General features: G+C 49.6%; 1 protein-coding gene across 3 annotated transcripts in view; it reads right to left on the bottom strand.

Annotated features, from left to right (window-relative positions):
* Positions 1–24,203, bottom strand: part of XPO6 (exportin 6) — a 55,090-nt gene extending 30,887 nt beyond the window's left edge. Inside the window, exons 1-6 of one of the 3 annotated variants that reach the window (XM_035549115.2) lie at positions 24,052–24,203; positions 8,673–8,763; positions 6,873–6,985; positions 4,086–4,283; positions 1,443–1,602; positions 961–1,038 (exon numbers count right to left, since the gene is read on the bottom strand). In XM_035549115.2, coding sequence (XP_035405008.1) covers positions 961–1,038; positions 1,443–1,602; positions 4,086–4,283; positions 6,873–6,985; positions 8,673–8,763; positions 24,052–24,054 — 643 coding nt within the window. In that variant the 5' untranslated portion in view covers positions 24,055–24,203. Of the gene's footprint in view, positions 1–960; positions 1,039–1,442; positions 1,603–4,085; positions 4,284–6,872; positions 6,986–8,672; positions 8,764–14,064; positions 14,176–24,051 lie in introns of those variants that run through there. The other 2 variants (XM_035549114.2, XM_050713836.1) reach the window with 2 other exon arrangements.
* Positions 24,204–24,930: the final 727 nt, after the last annotated feature.

Below are 24,930 nucleotides of genomic sequence, written 5' to 3'. Positions count from 1 at the left end.
TTCTTGGGTGAGCTGAATGTAACAGAGGCACCACAGAAACCGGTACTCATCCAGACTGTCTTCACACCTGGGGAGACCCTCTGCACCTACAGCTATCCCTGGTACAGCCGTAACAGGATGAATGAAATGTGCTCTGAGTACAGGGATACAGAAACATACTCTTTTTTCAAAGGTAATTAATACGAATTTAAATGAGTATAGATAAACAGCCATCCAAAAGTCTAAGATGAGTAGGAAGAAAAAGTTTCCCAACACATATATGCCCAAAGTTCTAGACACTTCTGTTTTAATTTAGAGCTTCAGTTTTGCTCTACTCCGCCTTTTGATATACTTCGAGCTGAAAATCACAGATAACAAATGTGCATCGGGTTTACGGGACAGGGCTGTGGTACCAGGGAGTAACAAGGGTGGCTGCTGTGAGTGGAATCCAGCAGTTTTAGTTTCTCACTACTCTAGTCTGTTAGTAATAAGCAATACAAAATGTTAATCTCCCTACACTGAGTCTCTCTTGCCCAGGACGGTAACTGGTGAGCTAACTCCCCGTCCTCATCTCAACCCTTGAACGCTTTTCCATTGCATTTTCTCCCCTTCTTCCTTTGAAGAGGGGGAATGAAAGAGCAGTGTGGTGGAGTTTAGCTGCCTATCCATGTGGAAACACCACACAACGCCAACTCACTGATGTTACAGCATTTTGAATTGACACTTCAGAAAGCTTTTTGCCATCTGAGAACAGTGCTGTCTTGAATGAGGCACCATTTTCAAGTGGGACATCCCCTGCAGTGGAAATTGCTTCTTCAGGTGAAGCTTGCCTTTCTGACCAGAAGTTTGTTGGACTAAGAACAAGTTTAGGAAAAGGTTAGACAGTAAGGGAAGGAATCTATACTCGATATTGCAAGTTAAAGCGCTTGGAAATAATATTATGTAGCTTAAAGAGAAGTACTCAGCTTCAGCTGTCCTTACCACTTTCTCCTGAAGTTGGGGATGGTGGTGGAGTGGCAGCAGTAACACTGTGTTTGTCCCATATGCTCTCCAAAATACCTGGCCAAAGAGACATTTTTCAGAACAGACTGCTAAAAGACAGATTGATCTAACAAACATACTGGAGACAGAGAGCTCCGCTAAAACACATCTTGAGTGCTCTAACAAGGAACATTCTGTACAAGAACTCATTAACTTTTTCAGGGTCACTAAGAAAAGACAATTTCAATCCCTTTATAAAGAGGAGAATGTATGCAGCTATATACCTACTTTGCTACACAAGCTCCTTTCACAGTAATCTGACCCAGTCACCCAACAGTAGAGTTGAGCGTTTGAACAGCAGGAGTGGTCACTACATCGCCCACACCTTGCCTCACTGCACCGTGGACATGCAAGCCTGCTAGCATCATAGGGACGGTGAAGGAAGACACTTGTTTCAGGGCTGCAAGCCCACTGACTCGTACCTGTGAGGAGCCCAAGCACTGTTTGCACCTGGTCCAGGAGCAGCTTGCGTAACTCTTCTTTCCGGGCTACGCTAAGATCTTCTCGCGGACACGCCAGTTCTTCTGAAGTTGTTTTCAACATTATCAGTCCCAGAGGAGTGGTCACAGGAGACTGAATTAACTGAGAGGAAAAGGCACGAATGCAATATGTGATAACATTCTGCAGAACTATCAGATCACAGAAAGGAGATAAGTAATTGTATTAGCAGTTTACAAGCGAGTATCAGTTCCCCCAGTTTGCAGCACTGCATGTTGAGGGAAGAGGACTGCAAGTATTGGATTTCCTGAGACATTAATCTATGTTGCAACAGTTCAAGCACCATGGGAATCCTTGGGGTTTCGAGAGAGCTTTCATAATGTCATTGCACACATTCTCTGTTCTAGCATGTTTACCAGTAACAGTTTGTTCCTCTTGTTTACGGCCTTCTGCTGACATCATCACTTCTCAGAATTGCCTCAGCACCCGTGAGTTCACCACGTAACAGGGCTGCTGCTGAAGCCACGCTCAGACCGGGAGCCTGCACCATCAGCCAAACAGTTCCCCCTCACCCCCCTAAAAAAATGTTCTTTCCAATTGCAGACAGACAAATGCAGCCAGTACTGGATGGCAACAGAACGCAGGTAAGGGATGTAACCTCTCCTTGCATTTGCACCACACCTCATTCTGGAAATCACATTTACCCTAAAAAGAATGATTTCCACCATGTACAGGACGCACAGGAATAGGACTAGAGAAAGCAGTGCTTTTTGCCTTCATTAGGCACTGGGACATTACAGACACGCTCAAGTGGGACAAAGTTTTATTTTCAGCTGAAAGACACTGCTGTTCTCTTGACCTGAAACATCCAAATGATTTATGCACTACTCCCTCTGGAAGAAAAAAAATCTAAAGCCAATCACAATTATTGCAAGTAATCCTTGAAGTCATAAATTGAACAATGCAAGCTGACTTCATCTCACTGGCCCACCAGACCAGAGACAAACTGACTTAACATTGCTCAGGCTACACAGTTTGGTGAAATATGCTGGGGAAAAAAAGCCATCTATAAGCTCTTAGTCTAGATGTACACGACTCTGGCCTTCAGAAAGGAAGCATGATGGTACAGGAGCAGACAGCTAAAGAAAGTTAAACATACAACTTGTTAGTGAATTAAAAGACGACTTAACATCTCCTCTCATAATATTTTCCGACAAAGCCAGGAAGTCTAGCAAAACCAGGCACTGGCACTTCAGTAATGTTAAATTTTGTACCTCTAAAGCAGCAGCATTAGAATTACTGTTTCTGCATAATGATAGCACAATAGACCAAGTTACTTTTCTTCTCCATTTCCCTAAAGGCTCAATAAAACTTTTAGAAACTACTTAGAGGATTGTGATACCAATTTACTGCTAAAGAATCTAATAATTGCTTCAAATGATCTCAGAAGAAGAAAGGACTTGTGCAACTCTCAAGTCTATCTAACACAGGAGCAGAGTGTTTTGCTTTTGCTCTTCACTATTTTGGGATCCTGAAGTTGAGTACTAGTGCTTCTCTTCCAATTTCTCTGAACATTTTTGGAAGGCCTCTGATACAGAAATTAATTTATAGGAACACTTCCCTCAGAAGCTGAGTCTACAAGGAGAGGCTTAAAGAAAAATTGATACCCGAAGTGGGCTTGCAAGCACCTAAGATAGCCTCCAAATGGCTAGAAAAGCAAACGGAAGCTCAGAAAGCATTTCAATTGCAAATCCAGATGAAATCAAGGCCAAAACTGTAAATGTAGACAGTTGTCGTAAAGTACTTATTGTCAGACTGACAATTCAGGAAAAAATTGCAGTATGCTGCACTACGTGATTACAGAGAGCTATTTGAAAAGAGATTACTCCAGTAAGTTAACAAGCTCGGTTTGTCAAGTCTGCATTTTTTTTTTAAATTTTGCAGTTAATACTAGATCCATTTGTCTTAGCAAAAACTCCTGACACTTTGGGACCTTGATTTATTTCAGTAATTGCCTTGTGGTTTGTCTGTGGGCATAGCTGCATTCAAATCATGTAATTATATCAGCAGAAAAACATGGAGCAGCACCTCAGTTTACACTCAGCCTCTAAGCCAATTACGAAGGATTTGGGAAGAACTGGAAGCAGCACTCAAACCAAAAGAGGAGGGTAGCAGCAGTCTGGCTGGGCTCCAGCAGCAGTGAGCTGTTAGTCTGACCCAGGCTTCACTGTGAAGGAGCTGCATGTCAAACAAACAACGTTCAAGCTAGTGGCAGCGTCTCAGCCAGGGCCCTCAAACACACCTTCTCTGCTCTCAAACACCCCAGCAGCATGCAGTTAGTGACTCTACATGATGAGGTGGCAAAGCTTTTCAGGGTAACTTGGTTAACAGAATTAAGTAAAAAAAAAGCTCTTACAGCTACATTCAGAAACTTCACTTTCAACGTTACACTAGAAAGATGTATAATAAGTAGGAAGCTATGGGCCACTTGAAAATTAAAGGAAAAGGAATCAGAGAAGGAACCTTGTTTTTCATGCAAGTATTTAATCTTCAAGGGAAGTCACTATTCAAGGAAACAAATTATGGCCCTCTGTGAATGAAAAGTTTTACCTTTAGAAGCTTCTTACCTGCAAGATGTTAGTGAAGAAGTCATGGTAGAACATCGGCCAGTCCTGTCGGCCAATATCCACGATGACTTTGCAGAGCTTGTTCCTGATGAAGTAAGGCAGAGTTTTGTGGTGAGCTAGCAGGAGCTTGGGCAGGCAGCTGCGGATCTCCATTTTGTCTTGAGATGGGACCCCAAGCCACATCTTATTGATCAGGTTCTGGAAAAGAAACAGACCTCCACAGTGAGCCCACCTGAAACATGCTGATATTGCATGCTTCACTGAAATTAAGTAGTCAGGTGTCTGAGTAGGAAAACCTTAACGATATCAGGTGTAGTGCCTGAAGGAAAACCATCTTAACACATTTCATCAGTAGCTTTTCAGATATAACTTTCTTAAACAACTTATACTACCTGACAGGTGACAGCAACTGGCACATCACCATTTTAACCGCTTCAGGGTCAAGCAGCACCAGCCGGCATGCCTACATCTTTTAACCCTGGACAGCTACATCTGCCCTTTCAAAGGGCAAAGCACAGCCTCGTATGAGGCAGAACAAAAAAAAAAAAGAAGGGAGGCAGGTTTGGCTTTAGATGTCTCTGGTGCCACGCAGGTCTGACGAAGCTAAGCTGGAAGGTCGCCTCTCGAGCGACGGACTTTGCAGAGACGGGGCATCACATTACCAGAAAGCTTTTAGGCCACTTAAAAACCGGGCAAAATCCATAAGAAGGCAGAGTTGCAAATTGCTTTCCTGCCACGCTACAATCCTATTTAGGGACTCTGGAGTACTAGTAGCTGAACCTCAAAGGATAACTTATGTAGGAGGCCTGCTACAGGGGTGATGTCTGCAGCCATTTGCAGGCATATAGCCTGGAAAATCCAACACCAGGAAATACTGTGCGGTGGTTTGCTGTAGGAAATAGAAGGCTGTAGTTGTGGTCAAAGCAGATTTAATTCACAGAATAGAGGTACTGTACGGAGGTACCAGTTCACAGCGTAGAGGGGCACGTGTATGAGTGTGTATACGTATATGGCTTGTGCATGGCATATACACAAAGTGTCTCAGAGGTTACTCTCTCCTCCCCTACAGAAGATGCAGAAATATTGCTTAAAAGCCAGCAGTGACCCAACCAAATGAGAGTTCCTCACTGCCAGTCCAGAACGAGAATTTCTGCAGTGCCCATAAAACTGGAAGATGTTTCAGCATTAATATCCATCCCTTACTGCCCACAGAATTTGTCCACTCAGCTGGCCTGAAAACGGCAGCTTTCTCCACCTGGGAAACATTCTGGGGAAGACATTCTCTTTTCCAAAAACAAGCAGGAACAATTCACCCAGAAGGGGGCCAGGAAGTTTTTATTCCAGATCTGCTGTGGACTTTCTAGACATTCTTCAAAATACAGCGTTCTCCAGAAGTTTTGGGGATGAGCCTTGTGTTCGTAAACATGGGTTTATTGACATTCAGCACAGACCTGAAGACTATGATGAAGGCTCAGACACAGACTGACCGAGGACTAGCCGAACGCAGTGCCACAGTAGTTAACTTTGGAAATTCCAGCTTCTCAGTTGAGAGATCCTAATCTCTCAGCTGAGCTGTGAACTCACTTCCCTCAGTTTACACACGCACAGTGATTCCTTTGTTCTGCTTAGTTCTGGGCACAATTATTAGTTCTGGGTATTACTTTCCCCCCCTCTGCCTCTCCCCTAGAGCACCAGAGGCTCAGTAATCAAATGTTTTCCTCTTCATGAAAACCGATTTAATTATTGCAGGCTGCTGCGGTTTAACATCCATCCCCAGAGCAGGGAACGACTCCCATATCATTTCTGTCACGAACACCCCTTTATGAGAGGCAGGGTCGCCCGATGGTCTTAGGCCATTGCAGATTAAGTTTGCAGACCCACTTCAGGCTCCCTCCCTTTGCAGCGCCAGATAAATAAATAGAGCTTTTTGAGTCAAGAAGTCAACAACAACATGGAGACGTCATTTGTCAAAACAACTTTTAAGAACAGAGTTGTTTGCTGTATCCATAAAGTGGCCCAGTGCAAAGGCTATAAACACTCCTTGAGTTCAGAGTGAGGCTCGGACTGCTGATCCAGCCCAGAACAGAGTGCAGAGGCAAAAAAAAAAAGGACCAAATTGAGGCATGACATTGACCAAGCCCCAGAACATCAGCATGGAAAGACACTGCACGGCTCGCTGAGAAATCAGCTGATAAAGCTTTCACAGAATAATTTTGTTTCTTTAGTAGCTATACAAATCAATATTCAGGCTTTTAGCCGTTAACTTTGTTCCCTTTAAAAGTAGGTAACAAGTGGGATGTGGTCTTCTAAGAGCGACCTTCCCTCTACAACTAGCACATAAGCTTGTGGGATGCAATTCAAAAAAGAACGTCGGAAAAATAGATGTCAAAAATAAAAGAAACTTTGTTTTCCCTCTTAGCATTACAGTTTGCAGCAGCCAGTAGGAGGTAATCATACACATATTTCTGACCGTAAAAAGAGTATAAAAGCAATAGCACTCTTAAAAGCTTTGTGCAGAAAACTCAAGCAGCCTCTGAAACTGCAGGCAATTTGTACTTAGAGATGCCAGGAAGTTAATTCTTCAATTTGTGTACAAAGATTCATATTCTCCTACCCTAAGCCTGCCATCAAATAACCTCTTTAGGAGAGAGCAATAAAAGCGAGCTTTATCACTGTACTTATTAGGATTGCCTTTTTAGACAAACATTTTCAAATAAAATCGATTGCCATATAAAACTGCATCAGAACATGGAAAATGCACTATGCAGGCAACAATATACATTTTACCTCAAACACGGTCAAACTGTACATCATCACGTAGTCATTTCTTGTACTTGACAGGAAATAGAGGCAGAATCTCCAGGCTCCTATCTGCTGGGCAAAATTATTTAAAAGCTCCTCTGAAAAAAATAAAATATTAAAAATACATTAAAGCTCAATCTGTAAACAGATTCATAACCACCTATATATAGCACACCGAGCATAGAAGAAACCCCATATTCAGAGCAACTCAAACAACCAGGGGAGGGAAAAAAAAAAATCACACTCAAAAGCACTAAAAACAACCTAACAATAGGCTTTAATGAAAACAAAATAGGTGTGTCAAAAATTGTGTAGTTTGAAATAAGTACTCCACCAGACTAATAGCTGAATATTAAGACAAGCTACGCAAAAAATAAATTGCAAGCACTACTATTCTAAGTATAAGAGCCAAATGTTGGAATACCAGGTCACTGTGAAAGACTGCAAGTATTTCAGAACACACACAGCATTGGAAAAGGCTCATTTGAATGCAATTGCTCTGAGACACATTGATTTTTTTTTTTTTTTGCAAGTCAGCGTAAAAAACATTTAAAACTCTGAACTCATTTTAAACTCTGAACACTCAGATGCAGGATTTGGTGGTAATCTCAAGTCAAGCGACTACACACCAAACGTGGCAAAAGGAAAAGCTGCAAGGGCTGTGCTCTCCAGGCTAACCAAGCGTAAGCCTTAACCAGCGGGTTCCTTCCCTGCAATTTGACCAGGAGAGCAGGGGGATGCTGAATTTTTTTTTTTTTTTTTTAACCTTTTCCACAGCTCTGGCATTTCAGCTTCTAAGCAAGAAAAATTTTAGGGAGAGCAAAAAAAAAAATTGTAAGATGAGGCTTTGCTTTAATAAACACAACAAGCTCCCAAGGAATACAGCCTACACCCAAGAAGCCCCTGAAAAAACAAGGGGAATGAAAAACTACTCCACGAATCCCAGTTATCAGTGCTGCACACAGGTCTGACCTCCTTTTCGACTCATCCCTTGTGCTGCTGGGAACACAGCAAGGGTATTTGCTATACACCTACATTTGGGCTAAATGAAAAGGCACGACAGATTCATTCTAGCACTGCAGGTGATCACCACAACAGAAAAAAAACACTTTGCTAGTGGCTTATTCTTTATTCTTCCAGACTTCTGGAAGAAATCTTTCATGCTAATCACAGACTTGGCACTGAAGTTACAGAAATGGCAGAAACTTGAGAAGAAAAGCAAACAGCCTACTTATGCCCATTAAATACAGCTGCAAGAAGCTAATCTAGAGCACCTGTAAGATCTCTGCTGGTTTTCAGAAGGACATATTTAATAACACTAACCAAAATGAAACCTCACTGTTTATTCCCACTTGTCATTTCACATTAATTAGGACATTCTTCTGCTTTCCCTTCTTAGGGCAGTACAGATCTGAAATCCATGCTCCATCTCTAGGCAGAAGGTAGACATTTTCCGAGACAAGCAGTCTAACAATGTGCAGGCAGAGAAAAACTAACATCTTTCTCCTGTCCTAGCCAAGTCACCACTTGGAAAAAGGAGCCGCACCTCCATGCTTACAGGAGCAGACAGTTACTGATGTATTAATTATCTGTGGGACTTGCCACAGCAACTCCAAGACCCAAACTATCGTGTTCGTACCTAAGCAGGAGAGGCTAAGATGCCAGTTCTGTACCAGACAGAGCACTTTCGTCTGCTGTGTTTAACAACCACCCAGCGTCCTCTGCTGAGGTCTGCAGGCAGCAGAAAGCACACAGGACCACCCCCTAAAAGCAGCTTGCACTCACCTATCTCACGTTTCCGCTCATTCGTTGTGCAGTTGTGGAAAAACTCTGTCATTAAACTCTCCAAAGCCCGTAGCGAGGCCTCTTCAGATGCCTGGGGACAACACGTAAAGAAAGGAGTTAAAGCAAATTCCCACTTCGAACGGCGCTCCATTTTGTGCGCAGAAGATTTCTGCGGAAGGCAGCACTTGGAGGTCGACATCAGGCACGACCCAGAAATACTCAAAAACTAACCAGGAAGAAGGCAAAACTGTCTGGAATTTAAACTGCTCATTGCAGCGAGAGCCACGTAGCACCAAGATTTAACAAGATCTGTCCAAGCGAAAGCTTTGGATGTGACTTTAAAGGGGTCTTCGGCCAGCTCATTAACTAACGAAACCGATATGGGAAGTTTCCTTCTCCGTGGTGGGGCTCAGTAGTTACAAGTTAGCTCATCCTTGTCGAATAATTCTCCCAAAGGCAGCAAATTTGAGTTAAGACGCTTTCAGCCTGAGCCTGTTCTTACTTTCGACTCGGTGCCACGCTGCCACCTGCAACACCAGAGGTGCCATGGAAGAAGCAGCAGCTTGAAAGCTTCAGGAATTTCCAGCACTTCGAAAAGCGATGCACAAGTATTCAGAGGTTTAATTAAAGCACAACATTCCTCCACCCCCAAATTTAGTTTTTACCATCGGAAATATCCAGTTATAGCTCAGTATGTACAAGCCCTAAAAAAAGGGCATTAGTACACAGCAGTTGCAGGGTTGCTGGAGTTTTGTGGCTCTCTGGAGTTGAGGTGATTTTATCCTAGTACCACCTCCACGCCGAGGTTAGCCTCTCTATCTGCACTCCACTTCCCTGGCAATGGACAGGCTTAGAAAAGAGCGCAGCTACAGCACAGACCGCGCTGTTCGTCATTCCTCTAAGGCTTGCAGCTCACGCTATCAGTAATAAACGCAGCCTTCCACTGCACTGAAGCAACGTAAACCGGTAAAGAAAACTGAAAGTTCTGCCTCTACAAGTGAAAACAAACAAAAAAGATGACTGGCGGTCTTCTGCGCAGAGCCAAGCTGGGGAGAGCCGGGCAAGCGAGGCCACTTGCAGGCACGCTGAGCCGCTGCCAGCTCCCATCCCCAGGGAGCAGCGCAGGGAGCACCGCAGCAGGGGCATCTCCTCTCCTCTCCTCTCCCAGGCACCAGCAAGCCAGGACACCAGCAGGGGCCCGCAACCTCAGCTCTGCCTCCAACCAACTGAAGTGGATGCTCTGTGGGACGCTGCTTTTCCTATTACCTAGTAAAGGAATGCTGAATGTCAGCCTCTTTGGGCCTCCCCACCCCTTTCTCCTGTTAAATCCGCGCTCTAGAGAGCGAAGACTGTTTTAGAAAAAAAAAAAAGTATTCTGTTAGCGGGCAATTGGCTGAAAATAGCCTACAGTCAAATCAAAGCCACTTTGTCAACTTAAGCAAGATCAAGCACCCATTATCACTTCCTTGATCCATTTATCCGCAGGCTCTGCGAGCAGTCACTGGCAGCCCAAGCTTCACCTTGCAGCTGGCCCTCGCAGGCGCTGAGCAGCTCCCTTCCGCCAGCCCCCGCTGCCCAGATAACAGCGGCACCGCGCTAAGAGCTTGATTTTAAGAACTCCCGCTTGACCCGTTCCCATGACATTAGGATGCAGCCACGCTGCCTTTTCCATGCATTTCTTTCCTGGATGTTTCATGTCGTTGCAAATCCCTTCCTAACCTACTCGCTCCCAACTAGATCGGGCCACGTAAACCCAGCGTTTCAGCAAATCCCCGTAGTTCGCTTCTTTGCTGTTCAACACAGACCAAATCTCGCCAGCGGTTCCAGATGCCTAACACCCAAAAAGCCTTTGGCCATGTCAATCTGATGCAGTGAAACTCCTCTGCGGGAGGACTGCTCTCTGCCCCCTCCCTCCGGCGACCCAGACCGCCTCAATTCGCCGAGAGGCGTCAGCTCCGCACACAGGGATGTTAGGGCTTGATGGGTTTAGCACCGTTAATTCAATCCATCTTTCGGAAGAGTAGTTGAGATAAAGCTACTTTTTTTTCAGGGCCAAGATTCAAGATCTATTTCCTACTTTCAGGAGTTGCAGGCTTCCCATAAACATTGGGCATCTGACAGATCCCCCGCTGCCTCCAAACTACCTCTGCACGGAGGTTTTGAAGAGGGCTGAGCCTGCTCCCAGGAACACACTTCGTCTTCTGTAGGAACAGCACCATCACAATATTCAAAGCATCAGAAGCAAAAAGGAAACAGCACAAGGCTAGCACCACGGGTGGTTTGCCAGAAGCGTGCCTCAGCTACGGATGGAGCCGTCGTGCATCTGGCCACCAGCTACCAAGGCGGCGTGCTCCGTTCCTGGATAAATGCTTGCTCTGGAGGGTTTTGCCCAAGCTGAGAGCTGCACCACCTAACTTTCCCTTTTGGCAAGGCACAGGCAGAGGTAAAGTCACGCAGCCAGCCTCTCCAAACAGGATTTCATGCAAGAAGCCCAGGCTGGCCAGAAGCCAGCTCGGGCAGAAAGCAGCAGTGTGACCTCCCAGACCGTTTTACTCTCCTATTTGACTTCTCCCGGCTGTTCTAGAGGTTTTGCCAAAGGAAGGTGGAGCAGCACAAATCATCCGAGGCAATCAGAGCCCGGCCCACACCAGGCTCTGCAAACAGCAAAGCCCGCCTGGTTCCCCAGGTGCCTGCTGCTGGGCACCCTGCTCTAGCTGTTGGCCCAGCTTAAAAGGCAGAGAGCAGCGCTCTGCTCTTGTTGATGCTTTTTGGGCACCCCCCACGTTAACCATTCCTGGGGCAGGCGGTAGTTATCTGCCTTTTAAAGCGAAGGCTGCGATAACCAGGTCGTCCTGAGAAAGAGGACACGCTGCTGCGGAGCTGCAGAGGCAAGGTACCGTCCCCGCCAGGCGCCCAGAAGCAGATCATCCAGCGAGAGCACAGCAGGAGACCTGCTTGTAGGCTGCACCTCGGTGTTATCACTCACGCAGTAACACAGTTTGCTTTCTCCTAGGACTCGGTGTTTACTCTGCATTGAAGGACAAAGGAGCAGGAAGGCACACCAGGATCTGGGGGAGAAGTGCCGAAGGCTCCTGGTCCTGAGCAGCAAAGAGACACGTCGATGACTGCACGAGATGGGACAGTCAGGGTGAGATCAAACCCCGCCGGCAGTCAGAGCCATCAGCACTCAGCTCAGCTGCTGTTTGGTCTGAAATTCAGCCATTTGGGTCATATAAAATTTTTAAAATTAAGTGTTTTCAAGGAAAGCTGCTAAGTCTGGACCGTCACTAGCAAAATTTGCTACAGGGTTTCCGGGCAAGAGCTGGCTGTATGCATCACCTGCGTGAGGCACTACAAAATATTCAGCTATTAAAGCAGAACGACTTCCTACTTGTGTTCCTAAGATTTAATTCCCCCCATTCCCCACCAAGGCCTGCTGGTGTCTGCAGGCTAGTTAAATGCCATTTGCTCTCCTCTGTCAACCACCTGAGAAAAACCCCACGCATTTCTCTAACTCCTGTTTGCACAGCCAGCCTTGTGAGCTTTTTTTTTTTTTTTTTACCATGAAAAAGTTCTCAATTCACTATAAGCAGCCACGGTCGGGTTTCACAGGTCACCATCCACGGTCGCTCCCCTGCTTCCAACTCCCTCGGCGCTCCGACCAGCGGGGACGGTCAGACTGCTGCGTGCAGCATCGCCGCTGCCGCCTTCAGCCAACGCTCCGGCCAGCAGCGGTGCCATCGGCCACAGCCCAGCTGGGCGACCGAGGTGGTGACACATGAAAGAAAGCAAGTGCACCTCACGCTAGATGGCCACAGATGGCCATGATCCATCCTTCGACCCTAGAAATCGTCCACCCTCGGAGGAACTGCCCCGTCTGACCGAGATCAGGCTGGGAGCTCACACACCCAGGCCACTGGCACTCCGCGCCTGTCCCATCCCCGTTTCGGTCTCGCCACGTTTGTTAAGGGTGTTTCAATAGCTTATCGAGCCAGAGGTGTGTAGCTGCTTACTCATCCCGTTTATCTATCAGCTCCAACCTTTAATAGCCGTCTCATACCACCAGAAAAAGGAGAGATTCACAGCTGAGAACGCAGCTTCCTCTTTGGGCAGAAATTACGAGGTTTGCTATCAGTGCTTGCACATTTAGAGACATTCTCTGTCCAGCAAACCAAAAAAGAAAAAGGTGCAACAAAACCAGCTGACTTCAGAGCTATTGCAAAATTACGCTTGAAGATGGAAGAGCCATTAACTGATTTCTCTTACGGAAAAAAAATTATTAGCAGCTGCCTACTTACAACGCTTTTCAACTGTTCCAGCTCCAGGTCACTGCACCCCGTAAGGCTCTAAAGGAGCAAAGCCCTCGCACCTCGCTGCCCAGAACGGGGCTCCCGCGCAGCCCAGCCTGTGCCTCGAGCGGTCGGGCAGGACGAGTTACTCGTCCCAACTCTGGAGGGTAAGCGGGAGAAAACAAACAGGACAGCACATAGATCATAAATATTTGGGGCTGCATTAACAAGAGCTGGTGCCAGACAGAGGAATTGGTTTGGGATTGCAATTCAGACAGTGTGCATTTGCTTTAACAGAAGATACAACACTCATTTTAGTTTGTGTGAAACCAGAGACATTCCCCCTCTTACAAGAGATCATTCTGGAAAATAGGAAAGCGCTTATAAAGCTATTTAATTTTTTCCCCAGAAGAGCTTTCATTTAGAGTAGATTTGCCTTTTTTTTTTTTTTTTTTTTTTGCATTTTACATTCTCTAAAGACTGAACCTACGAAGCAGGACAGTCATATGCTTCAGACAGCTCCAAAACATCAGCTTCAGCGGCCATGCCCGACTGTCACATTTTACTTTCATAAATAAATGCTTTTAAAAAGGAAAGCGGTTATTTCTGGTAGAGGAAAGCTCTTCTCTAATGCTTTGCCATAAAAACCCAAGCTGTTAACCTTTTAATGGCTGCTATTAACAGCTCGGCAGAGAATCGATCATACAAATTATGCTCTAAATACAGCATCGCAGGCAGAGGGTTGCAAAGAGGGTTGTTGTTTTTTTAATGCATTTGGAAATGGATATCACTAAACCAAAATTAAGGTAATCCCTCTACAAGGGTTTTGGTCGTTTGCTAAGATGTTAATTGCAGCTGCAACATTACAAAGGTGACTCCAGCCGTCCTTCGGGCAGCACTGGACCAGCCTCCTTGAATGCTGAGGGGGGGATTTTGCCGCACGCGGGCTGAGTGCCGAAGCAGCCTCGCGGAGGGGCAGGCAGTGGGTGTGAGCCCCGCTCTACGCCGAAGACGGGAGCTCTCCCAGCACGGAGCTGCCCTTTGCCACTGCTGCACCCCCTCAGGTTTTGAATTCCGGAGCCCACTCCTGTTCCCTCCGATACCTGCGATGTTGAAGGATGCCAGCAAAGCACTTCCACACTGCCTAACACCTGCCAGCCCAGAAAGCCTCCCAACGCCACGCAGACAGAAAACGTACATCTTCTACCAGCACAACCCTCACTTCCTATGGTTTTGAACCTGCTTTTATACCCCCTTCCTACCACCAGCAGTACGAGACACAGCCCACCACAGCTCAGCCTCCTGCTGCTTATCGAGGTTTGGATCTTAGCATGTTTTAGGCAGCGTGGCTAAAAGGAGCATCAGCTACGTCTGCCTCTTGTGCTGGTACCGGCTCGTCCAGGAGAGGAGGAACTGCAGGAGAGCATATATAAAAAACCTACCCCCGGTTTGAAGTGTTCCCAGCAGGAATTTCCATCGTGCCACCAGTAAGCCAGTGGGTAAGGTTAAAAGGAAACACACAGACACACCACAACGGCAACTGCTGGTATAACAAAATTCATTAATTCCCTGCCGTTGCTGCCTCTAAGTGAGCCTGCCCCATCCTCTTCCACCTGGGAACCTTCTGCTTCCAACTTGGTGCAGTTACTTACTAGTACAGTTATGTATATATATACATACACACATACATACACACACACACACAAACACTATAGCTGGTTTTTCTTCCCTTTATACGTATTATTTAGCATTGTAAATCACTTTTAAGCACACAGTGGAAGCTGTGGAATGTAATTATACACTTCAAACACATGTGCACGTGTCCTAACGTAGTGATTTACACACTGACCTTAATTATTGGGGTGTCTTTTGGAATCCCTCCCTGTCCAAACCCTAACCTAACATGACAACGAACACCTACAGTTACTAATTACAGCCTCAGAAGATGGCGGGTCACTTCAAGCCTGCTGGTGTGGTTCACAAAAGCCTTCCTTCTGCTGCCGTCAGCAAAGCGCAGACATTGTCACTGCTGCAGCGATCCCTCAGAGGAGCTTCGAGGCGCTCCACGCAGTGAACCTCATGAAAGAAGCGAAGCACAGTATTATTTTTAGCAACGAAAATCAGAATTATGGAGTGCTTAAAAAAAGCCGTATGATACCCAACACATCTTCTAGAAAGGCTGAAAGCATGCTACACAGAGGCAGAGCTCTGCATTACTTCAATACTTGCTGTTTTTAATCATTTCCAGCTAAGAGCTTTACAAGTCTGGGTTTTCACACACATTCCAAGGCTCTCCGTAACAGCATTACAAGGCTCACCCTGAAGTCTTCAAAGAGAAAACAGCGCACAGCCCATCACGTACGTGCTCCCCTGCAGTACGTTGCTGATGATATCAACGGTGCTGTCTTTACTCTCAATTTCCTTGTTGCATTTCAGACATGTTTTTGTGGTTTAATGAACAGAAACTAGGCTTAGCTTCACTCTGCGCTTTGAGAACAGTTCAGGCTCCTGGTGCCATTTCGAGAGATTTTCCGGCTGCAGAATACAACCCGGTCATCTGGCTCACTCGTTTCAGGAGCCGCCAGTCTAGCAGTTCACTGATGAGATGCTGATTTTGCAAACTCATTTCTCTTATACCACAATTTAAGCCAAAGATCTACCATAGATGTCATGAATTACTGTTCTACCTAAAGGCAATCAACAGAGGAACGAAGCAAGGCAGCAAATGCGCCACACTACACGCAGTCCCTCTGCTGTGATGGAGCTGATGTCCTGCACGACAGCTGCCTCTGCAGCTCATCAGTTGAGAAATGCCAGATTACACTTCAGGAATCACTGTAAACATCAGCTGGGGACTAAAAATGATCATAGGCTGAACACAGCTGCGTAGAGCAGGTTACGGAAAGGCAGCAGTGATAAGCTGATTTCTCGAACAGGATGAAGAGATCGTCTTACCTGTAAACACTGCCTGGTACACAAGTAATCAGGCACCTTTTAGAATACCTACGGGATCATATTTCTTAAATCTTCTTGTACAGGCAGGTTCAGTTAACCAGGCTTCAGGTTTTAAGGCTGAACTTTGATTAACGGGCTCAAGTGTCCAAATCAGATCCCTTCTAAACTGGGAACTCTTAATGGTGAGAGTCAACCCCGGAGAAGCGCGTCCTCCAACAAGCAGTTAGCATTCGCTCTGCTCTTCACAAAAGGTGCTCAATAACACATGGAAACGCAGCAACCATAAAGCATTAAAATTCAACGCCTACAAATTCTTTTAGAAACCTACCAGATGAATAAAATAATCACAGCAACCTGGCAAAAGCATAGTCGGATTTAGCCGTGGCATCATCCATCACAAGCCCCACTCTCGCTGAGGACGAGCACACGAGCAGCAGTGGCTGAACCTGCAGGCCCGGGGAAGACGGGCTGGTCACGTGGCGATGACTTACCACTTGATTTACTGTGGTTTAGCTGCTGGAAAAGACTTGGCAACGCGTTATTTCCCCAGCCTAGTAGTCGTTAAAATAATAATACGCAGATGAGAAGTGTAGAAGCATCCAAAGCACAGTACTACGACCCACATTCTCCAGCACACTGCCACAGCACCAGGGCCCAGACAGCACACACAGGCACTTTTTGGACTCATGACTGAAGTCCAACAATCCAGCACAGCTGTTACGTTTCCCTCAGAGGACACCGTGCTCGCACAGCTCTCAGCTGCTGCCCACCGCTTCTCAAGCCCTCACTGAGGAGCGCCTCTGCTTCGGGCGCTGCCAGAGGAACGAGGCCCGGCGTCGCCGCGTACCTTCCAGGCTGCACGAGGCCGGCCACACGCTGCTTTATGGCTGCTGGAGCACCACACGGTGCTCGGGTTCTCGCTGGTTGTCTCCCAGTGTACACCAGCAACTTAACCCCCCCCCACTGAAGCCCAGCACCTCACACCTGCAGGGCACAGGCTCGCGACGGCATCAGTAGGGCCCGCCCTCGGCCAGGCTCCCCGTGCCAGCCCGCCATGCCACAAGAGGACAGGACGGCCCTGCCCGGCCTTGTGGGGCCACGTTCGTGTGGGACCGCTCGAGGCGATGGCCACGGGGTGCAGGTCACTTCCCTCTTCTCCGCAGAGGGGAATCCAGGCCTGAGCAAACAGCCCCGCAGGGCTGCCCAGCCAAACGCGACCGGCTTTCGCATTTTGAGGCAACGCTCGTTTGGAGATCCCCTGGCATTTTATCTGAAGTAAGCTGGGTTTTAACAAGGCAGGCAGGGAACAGCCCCCAAGGCTACGCTATTTTGGACAGAAGTATATTGGGGCGGTAGAGCATGCCAGGAAGAAATCAAAACCTGCAGTGTTAAGGAAACTGCACGCACCTTCTCGCCCAAATGGGCCGTGACAAACAGCTGAGCAGCAGCACGGAAGATGAACTTACAAAAGATACCACAAAGCGCAGCCTTTTGAGTTGAAGTCAGCTTAAAACAAGCACCAATTGTCAAGTTCTAACTGAGTCTTCCTACAAAGAGCACTATTAATGCTCTTACAGATGGGTATTTGATACTTAATGGTAAAAAGCTTTCTTCCTTGTGACTCACTCAAATGTGGTAGCTCCTTTGACCAGGGAGGAGGAGACTGGAGAAGAGTTAAGATATGATAGGAGCAGTAAACCTGGCAGGCCTGCATATCAGCACTAAGCTGTCCAAGAAGCATTAACAGATTTTCCAAAACACTTCTCAAATACTTTACTGCCGGCAGGACTGCGAATGCAAACCCTTATTTATCCCAAGCTGCAGACAACTCAGTAATAGTGGGCAAACGCTCTGAACTGCAGCCGTTTGCAGTCCTAACTTCAGGAGTCTCTGGAAGCATGCACGTCTGCAGAGAGGGAAATTGAAAGTACTACAACAAGCAAAGAAGAAAGTGAATGTAAGAAGACAACGATTATTCAGCATATTTCTTAAAATGGCACTCCTATTCATAGGCAGCTCAATCTACATAAAGGCAACCCCCTGCTGAGATTTTGACTGCGCTCAAAAATCCCCTTACCTTGGTGAAAAACTCTCCCAACACAGACAAAGGGACATCAAAGCAAGGTTTATGCTACAGAAAGCTTGGGACAAGGATTATACCTTGCCCAATACTACAGCAGCCAAACCTGATTTCCAGGGAGGTGGTTACAGTGCACAAAGACACAATGTTTTATAAGACCCCCCTGAAGAAAAGAAAAACCCGCAGTACTGCAAATTTAATTCCTGGCAAGAGCATTAAAACTTGTGTTGGGCATTTAAGAGCATTTATGAAACTAATGTGGATAATGCTTACTATGGGAATAACTCTGCAAGACGTTGTTTTAATGTTTCCAAAGAACAGCACATTCAGACAAAACATCTCGTCCACTTAAAGAAAAACAAGATGTTGCTATCAGTAATGCTTCTGCACTTCGGGGTATTTCACAACAGCAGCCGGCTCCTCACCCTCATGTCTCTCTGGGGATCCGCTGCAAAAAGCCTCCAGGGAAGTTCTCAAGGTTGTGCCCCTCGAGGACGGGGGCGGGGGGGGGGTTGAGACACACAGGCTCGGGTCAGCACGACCTGGCTCGCTTTGAGAGCCAGCGGGAAGCAAGAAGCAGCAGCCAAAACTCTGCAGCAAGCTGCTGCAAAGCAGCCTCTTCCTCCTGCACCTTTTCCCCATCGAGGGCAAACTATTTCTCCTGGTGTCCCAGCTGTCCTTGCTGCCGAGCACCTGCCCAGTGCTTGCACAGTAGAGATCGTAGGCTACGGATTGCATCGTCTTCCTCTTTCCTTGCTTCACGTTTGCACAGAGAAACCCAAGAAGCAGGGGATAATTCAATCTTCCCCCCCCCCATACCGGACACCGGCACGTGGAGGGGGACAACAGCACAAGTCTGGCGCTGCAGAGCAGCTGCCCTTCCAGAAGCCCTTCCAGACCCTGACTTCAACCGCTGTTCTCGGACACCAGCTACCACCTGCGGAAAACCAACCATGCAGGCGAACTTCAGCCCTCAGCCCATAGGAAAAGGACCAGAATTACCACAACTCTTTTTGACCCATCGAAGCAGGACAGTATCAACCAAGCACTACACAGAATTTTCAGACAAAATTATCTCCCATAAGGAAAAAAAAAAAAAAAAAAAAACTCATCTAGAAGGCAATGTCCCCTGCCTTCAGCGCTGACTTTGGCATCCTGGCTCCTTTTCCCAAAACACAGGGGAAAAAAAGGAAATACGACAATCCCTCTCCAAAAGAAATTCATGCTGCAATTAGAGCCGTAATAAAACATTAAATCAAACTGCTAAAAATAGACGCAGGCTTGCAGACCCAGCTACAAAACTTGGAGATGCTGAAACAAATAAAAGATGATTTGGAGCACGAATGCAGCGCGTTGGAAAATTGTAAGAGAAACGTAATTCTGGGCATGGTTCCCCCGGGAGAGGGATCAGGGAAGATGGGGGATTAAAGAATTTGCAGTGTTGCTAAAAGAGTCGGAAACATTTAGGTACAGTGAAAGTTCTCTCTCCTGTCTCTAAATAGGAACCATAAACTGTTAAAGAAAGCTGTAAAATGCGCGTGTATCAGGGGGAGGGCTGGAAAAAGCCCTGCTTCACAGCAGAAACACCTCTCCTAAGCTTTAGGTGCTCGCGTGCAAGACAATCTGTATGGAAAAACGTTAGTTGTTTTTTCCTCTACCACACTATTAATATTTGTGCTTGCGTTGGAATGAGCAGACCTTCACGGAACGGGAGGCAGATGCCGCATGCTTCGCCTCTACAGATGATATTCCACTTTGATAAAATAAAGCTGGCAAGGGCCTCGTTTCTCTCACAGAAGTAGAAGACTGCCACGGGAACACCTGGGACGCAGAGAAGGCCAAGGCAGCAGCGACCCAAATACAAATATAGGTACTACCAGGGGATACCTGCTGACTGACACAGGCCAATGGTTCAGAGGGCTTTGAGGACACACCGTACTACCAGCCAGGTATCAGGTATAAAAGCTACTTGTCATTTCCCCCCCCCCCTCTATTTTGCACACTACAATAGCAGATCCTTCTTCCCGATCTAAAAGGCACCACCTAACAATGGGCGTTAAACTAATCCGACCGAGCACAAACTCCTAGGAGCTTTCAGGTACCCGCACACCGAGCAGGCTCTTTGCGGCACGGAACTGCGCTGAGCACACGCCCCGTCCCAGCGCTCTGCGCTAAAATAATCCCAGCGGCCACCGCCCCTCTCCCAGCAGATTGCCACGAGCATCACCCAGCAGGAGGCTTTTCAAGACAGCTTGGTGGATCTCGAGGCTCAACAACGTTGCCTAAATACCTTTTAGCCTCGCTGGAGGCCGCAGAGCTACCCAGGTCTTCGAAACACGGCGTACGTCACGCACCACTTGCGGATACTGAAGGGTGTGACACGTAACCGTCCTACCGAGACCAAGCCTTCACCAAGGGGGAAGCCCCCTTACCAGCCGCACTCGAGACCAGCCCTCCCACTACAAACTCAGTTCTGACTCCTCTTTCTTTTAACTCTGCCAGAGCTGAGTTAAACCCAGGTTTGCCAACGATGCCCGAGCACTGCCGGCAGACTGCAGCGCCCAACGCCAGCGTTGCAGCACAGGGCCGTGCCATCCGGCCCCGCAGCGCGCCGTGCTACCTCCTGCAGCCACGGAGGCTTCGCTGCAGAGATAATAAATACTTGAGACGGTTCGCAGGCATTAAGTCTTAGCTCTCGCTTCAGGATTTAATAAAATGGGGATAATACTCCGGAGGGGCAGAAAAAGCGACGTGACTTGCAGGCCAGAAAAGGAAGCCAGATGTTAGAGCTGAGGCGAGGACTTACCAGTTCCTATTCTCATTTCTCCGCACAGCGCAGTGAGTCAGAACGCTTTTTAAAAAGATTTACTTTTCTTTTTCAGCTACACACTTTGAGGGGATATCAGGAGGCGGACAGGACCTCAGGCTGCCACACCAGCGGCCCGGCGCTGATGCCGGTGGCGGCGGCACGGGAGCGGGCGCTGCGGGGGGCGGGGAGGCCCCACTCCATCTCCGCTCCATCTCGCAGGCCTCCCCGCGGCACGGAGGCGACCTCGTCAAGCACGAGCGCTTCCTGCCTGCCGCAGCGCTGGGGCTGCGCGGCCTTACCGGGTTCTCCTCCTGGAAGGTGTCCCCGGGGTTCGCCAGCTTCCCGGTCAGGCAGCAGCAGCCCAAGCTCCAGCTCCAGGCAGCAGGGCCACCGACACGGGCCCGGTTCAGTCAGCCCCCGGGCCACCAGCTCAGCCGCGCGCAGAAAGCGTGGGCTGGTTTGATAATTCAGCAGCAAGCTCCTTGGTAACCACGAGCGCCAGAATAACCTACAGCTCACCAGCACCCTGCCTGGATATTCTGCGATCCAGGCGTACTCGACTCCCTAGCATATGGGAGGCTTAAACCACCGTGGGTTCTTCAAAGGAAGCTCTGAGCATAAGAAAGTGACAGCGCTTACTGCTAAAAAAAAAAAATGCAAGCTGGTAACGGGGGCTATGAAAGAAAAGCTAGGATGCTGCCGTGAAAAACTTCGAAAGATCCGAGCTACCCACGCCCACTGCCTCCTTCCATCTTTGCGAGTTATGTTTGCCTCACGCAGAACAGGGACACGGGCTGTTTTGGGTCCGCTGCTGCTACTCGTGGTGTACGCTTCCCGTTTCGCTACACACTTGTGAGGCCTAGTGACAACAGGAAAGACGAGCGCCCGGCTTCGTAGCTAGCACCAGTGGCTTCCCGTGCCATTTTAAAGCCCAACGGCTAGCAAAACGGCCTTTCTGGGAAGGAAACCCTATTCCTAAGATATTCTTCTAGCTGCTGGCACAGTACAAGTCCCAGCAAAACAAAGAGTACATTCTGTAGGAGGTAAGTGCCTGCCTCACAGCCCCCCAGGGGAGGTAAGAAGGCACTTGCCGGGTGGCTGCTGGGCTCTGGTGATCACCGCTGATCTCTGAGCTTCACAGCTGAACCCCTTGGGTAGTGGGAGCAGAAAAAGGGCGAAAGAATCAGAGATGAAACAAATGCATGGCTTCTTGGGATGCAAAACACGAGCGTGTTGATGACTAGTTCCACAAATATTTATTTTGAATATTCTTTAGTATCACCTAGAGGAAACCTAAAACTCAACTGGGAAGCACACCAATACTTTTTGGAGCTAGTTATTCTGTGTTTAGAGCCCACGGACTCAACTCACTCCAAAGAAATCCCTTTGAGATGCCCAAATTTTACACCCTTCTCTTTCCCTACAAGGACGTCACGACGCCACCAAGGCTGACGCACACCTTTTCCCCAGAAAGCCACCGCCTGGCAGCTGCACGAGACCCATTTAGCAGAGATGCAGCGCGCATTAGCAGCCTGGCACGGCACCAGCTTCGGTACCACGACCACAAAGCCTGACGCCAGCCGAGCCGTTCTGTAAGAACTGATACCTCACAAAGCAAAAGACTGATTCGAGCTTCCTGCCAGACTAAATAGCTTCTCAGTGGTGGCGTAACATTTCTGAGCCATGGGTGGAAGTGGAGCACGCCGAACCGGCACCTGTTTACACCAGGAGCTCCAGAGCCCGCTGCGGTTCCCCCTCGTGCCCTTGATGCCCCTCGCACCGCCCTGGTTGTTCTCCTCACTCCTGCCCAGGTGACCAGGCCCTAACTCGCCACCGCCCCTCCCGCTTAAACCCTTCCGTTTTAACCCAGTCCAGCTAACGAAGCCCGCTCCCACAAGCCTGTATTTTGACAGCGCAGATTAATTACGCTGTAGTTGCTCCCAGTGCGCCTCGCAGGAGCTCATCTTCACGCTTTCCCCACTGTTTCCAGGAAGGAGGGTACGCCGGCAGCAGAACAGGCCCATCTGCAAGCTCCAAGGCAATCAGAACAGAAGGAAAACCCCGCACCGCAGTCACACGAAGCGTTACAACAGCCAGGTCTGCACTACAGCCCCCTGCCTGCTTCTCACCTCCACACCCAGTACTCGGCTTGTGACCGAACCAAATATTTGATGTTCAAGGAAGAAAAAAAAAAAAAAAAAAAAGAAAACAAGGGGGGATCCGGCATACATCAGGCTAGAAGCATACGGCTAGAGGAAGGAAAAGGAAGAACTAATCAGTCCTTTTGCCAGCTGCAGTTACTGGTGTGCCCCCTGAAGCACAGAACGCAGTAACCTTGTTCCACAAGCACAGCCACAGCTTGTCACACAGCACGGGCCTACCAAACCCTCAAAATCCAGCCATGGTAGCTACTCATCCTCCTGAAGCAGGAGTCCTCACAGGTAAAGAGCCCACCTGGTGAACGCGGCCCTTTGCCGTAGCTCCAGCGAAAGCTGCCCCGAGAACCGTGAGTGGCACCTGGCAGCCAAGCCAGGAGCCCGTCCTGAGCAGGCCGGCACGGCGGGTGACAAATTTACAGCTACAAACCGACTTCCTGACAAAAAGGGGCTGAGGAGGCCGAGCCTGCAGCATCTGAGAGCTGAAAATAGAAGGGGTTGAAAACCAGCTCGGTGCCTGCTGCCTTCGCCCGGTGGGACTCTGCGGTGCGGCAGGGCCGGAGGCAGCTCTCTGCTTACTGGGCACCTGCGGCTCCCCTCTGCCAGCCCAACAGGCGCCGCGCTCTCAGGTCTCCCTCCGGGCAGGACGAGGGAAAAATAACACAAAAATAGGTAAAATAGTAAGAGAAACAGCCGCTCCTTAACACGGCCCCGGGGGTGCTGAGCACCGCCGCACACCCCCCGCGGGCAGGCTCCCCCCCGGCACCCCGCAGGGGCTCCCAGGGACCGAACGCTCCTTGCCCGGGGTCTGGGCGGGGAGAAAGGGGGGGAAAAAAGGCGGGGGGGGGGGGGGGGGGGTGCAGACCGCGGCGGGCTCGGTTGGGCGGACGGCGGAGCGGGACGGGCACCGGGCAGGGTCCGGCGGCGGAGGGCAGGGCGAGCCCGCAGCGGCAGCAGCGGCCCCGGGGCTACCGGGACCACCACCCCCCCCCCCCCGGCCTTCCCCACCTCCCCCGGGCGCGCACGGAGCGGGCAGGCCCCGGCCCGGCCCCGCAGCGCCGCTGGGCCCCGCCGCCCGCCCCGCACTCACCATGGCTGCCGGTGGCTCCCGCGGGGCGGCTCTAGGCCGGGCGCCGCGCTGCGCTCATGTCACGGGCGGCGGCCATGCAGCGGCCGCGGCCCCCCCGGCCTCCCCCAGCGCCGGGCAGGGCGGCCGGAGGGACGGCCCGAGCGGGGCCGGGCTGCGCGGGGCGCGGGGCTGGCGGCGGCCCCGGGGCTGCTCCAGGCGCGTCCCGCCGCGCACCGGGAGGCGGCCCGGCCCTGCCCGCCCCGCCCCGCCCACCGGAAGCGGCCGCCGGCCCCCGCCGGCCAATAGGAAGCGAGGAGGAGGTCGAGCCGCGCCTGCGCACGCCGCCGCCGCGCACGCCGCCGCCGCCGCCATCTTGGAGGAGGGCGCGGCGCCTCGCGGCGCGGGGAGGGAGCTGGGGGGAGCGGAGGGGGGGTCGCCCCGCCCCCCGAGAGGCTGCGCATGCGCGAGGGGCTCTGCCCGCACGGCAGGAAGGGGCTGTGCTCGCGCGTGTCAGGAGGGGGCGGGGGCGATGGCGCGGTGGGCGTGGCCTCCCCGGGACACGCCCCCTCGCGAAGGGCGGGGCCGGCTGCCGTAGGGTACGGGCGTTGCTAGGCAACGGGGGGGGGGCAGGCTCGGGCCTAGCCCCGCGCCCCCGGGGCCCCGCCGCTGTCCCCGGCGCCCCTCTCCGCGTGTGCGGGGCCTCAGTGACCCCCAGCTCCGCGCTGCCCGCGGCAGTCACCTCTCCCCCGGCACTGAGCCTTCTTACAAGGGCGCTCCCCTGCCCGCTGTGGGAATAAAAATGTCGTTTTTGCACAGAGTTACGTTGGTTAGAGGGAAGGAATGCGGTACTGAGATGTGCCTGCAGTGATGAGAAAGCTTAACAGAGACCTTGTAAAATGC

Source organism: Cygnus atratus, chromosome 15, assembly GCF_013377495.2.
Source record: "Cygnus atratus isolate AKBS03 ecotype Queensland, Australia chromosome 15, CAtr_DNAZoo_HiC_assembly, whole genome shotgun sequence".
NCBI classification, from domain to species: Eukaryota; Metazoa; Chordata; class Aves; order Anseriformes; family Anatidae; genus Cygnus; species Cygnus atratus.
This window is presented reverse-complemented; position numbering and strand designations above follow the sequence as displayed.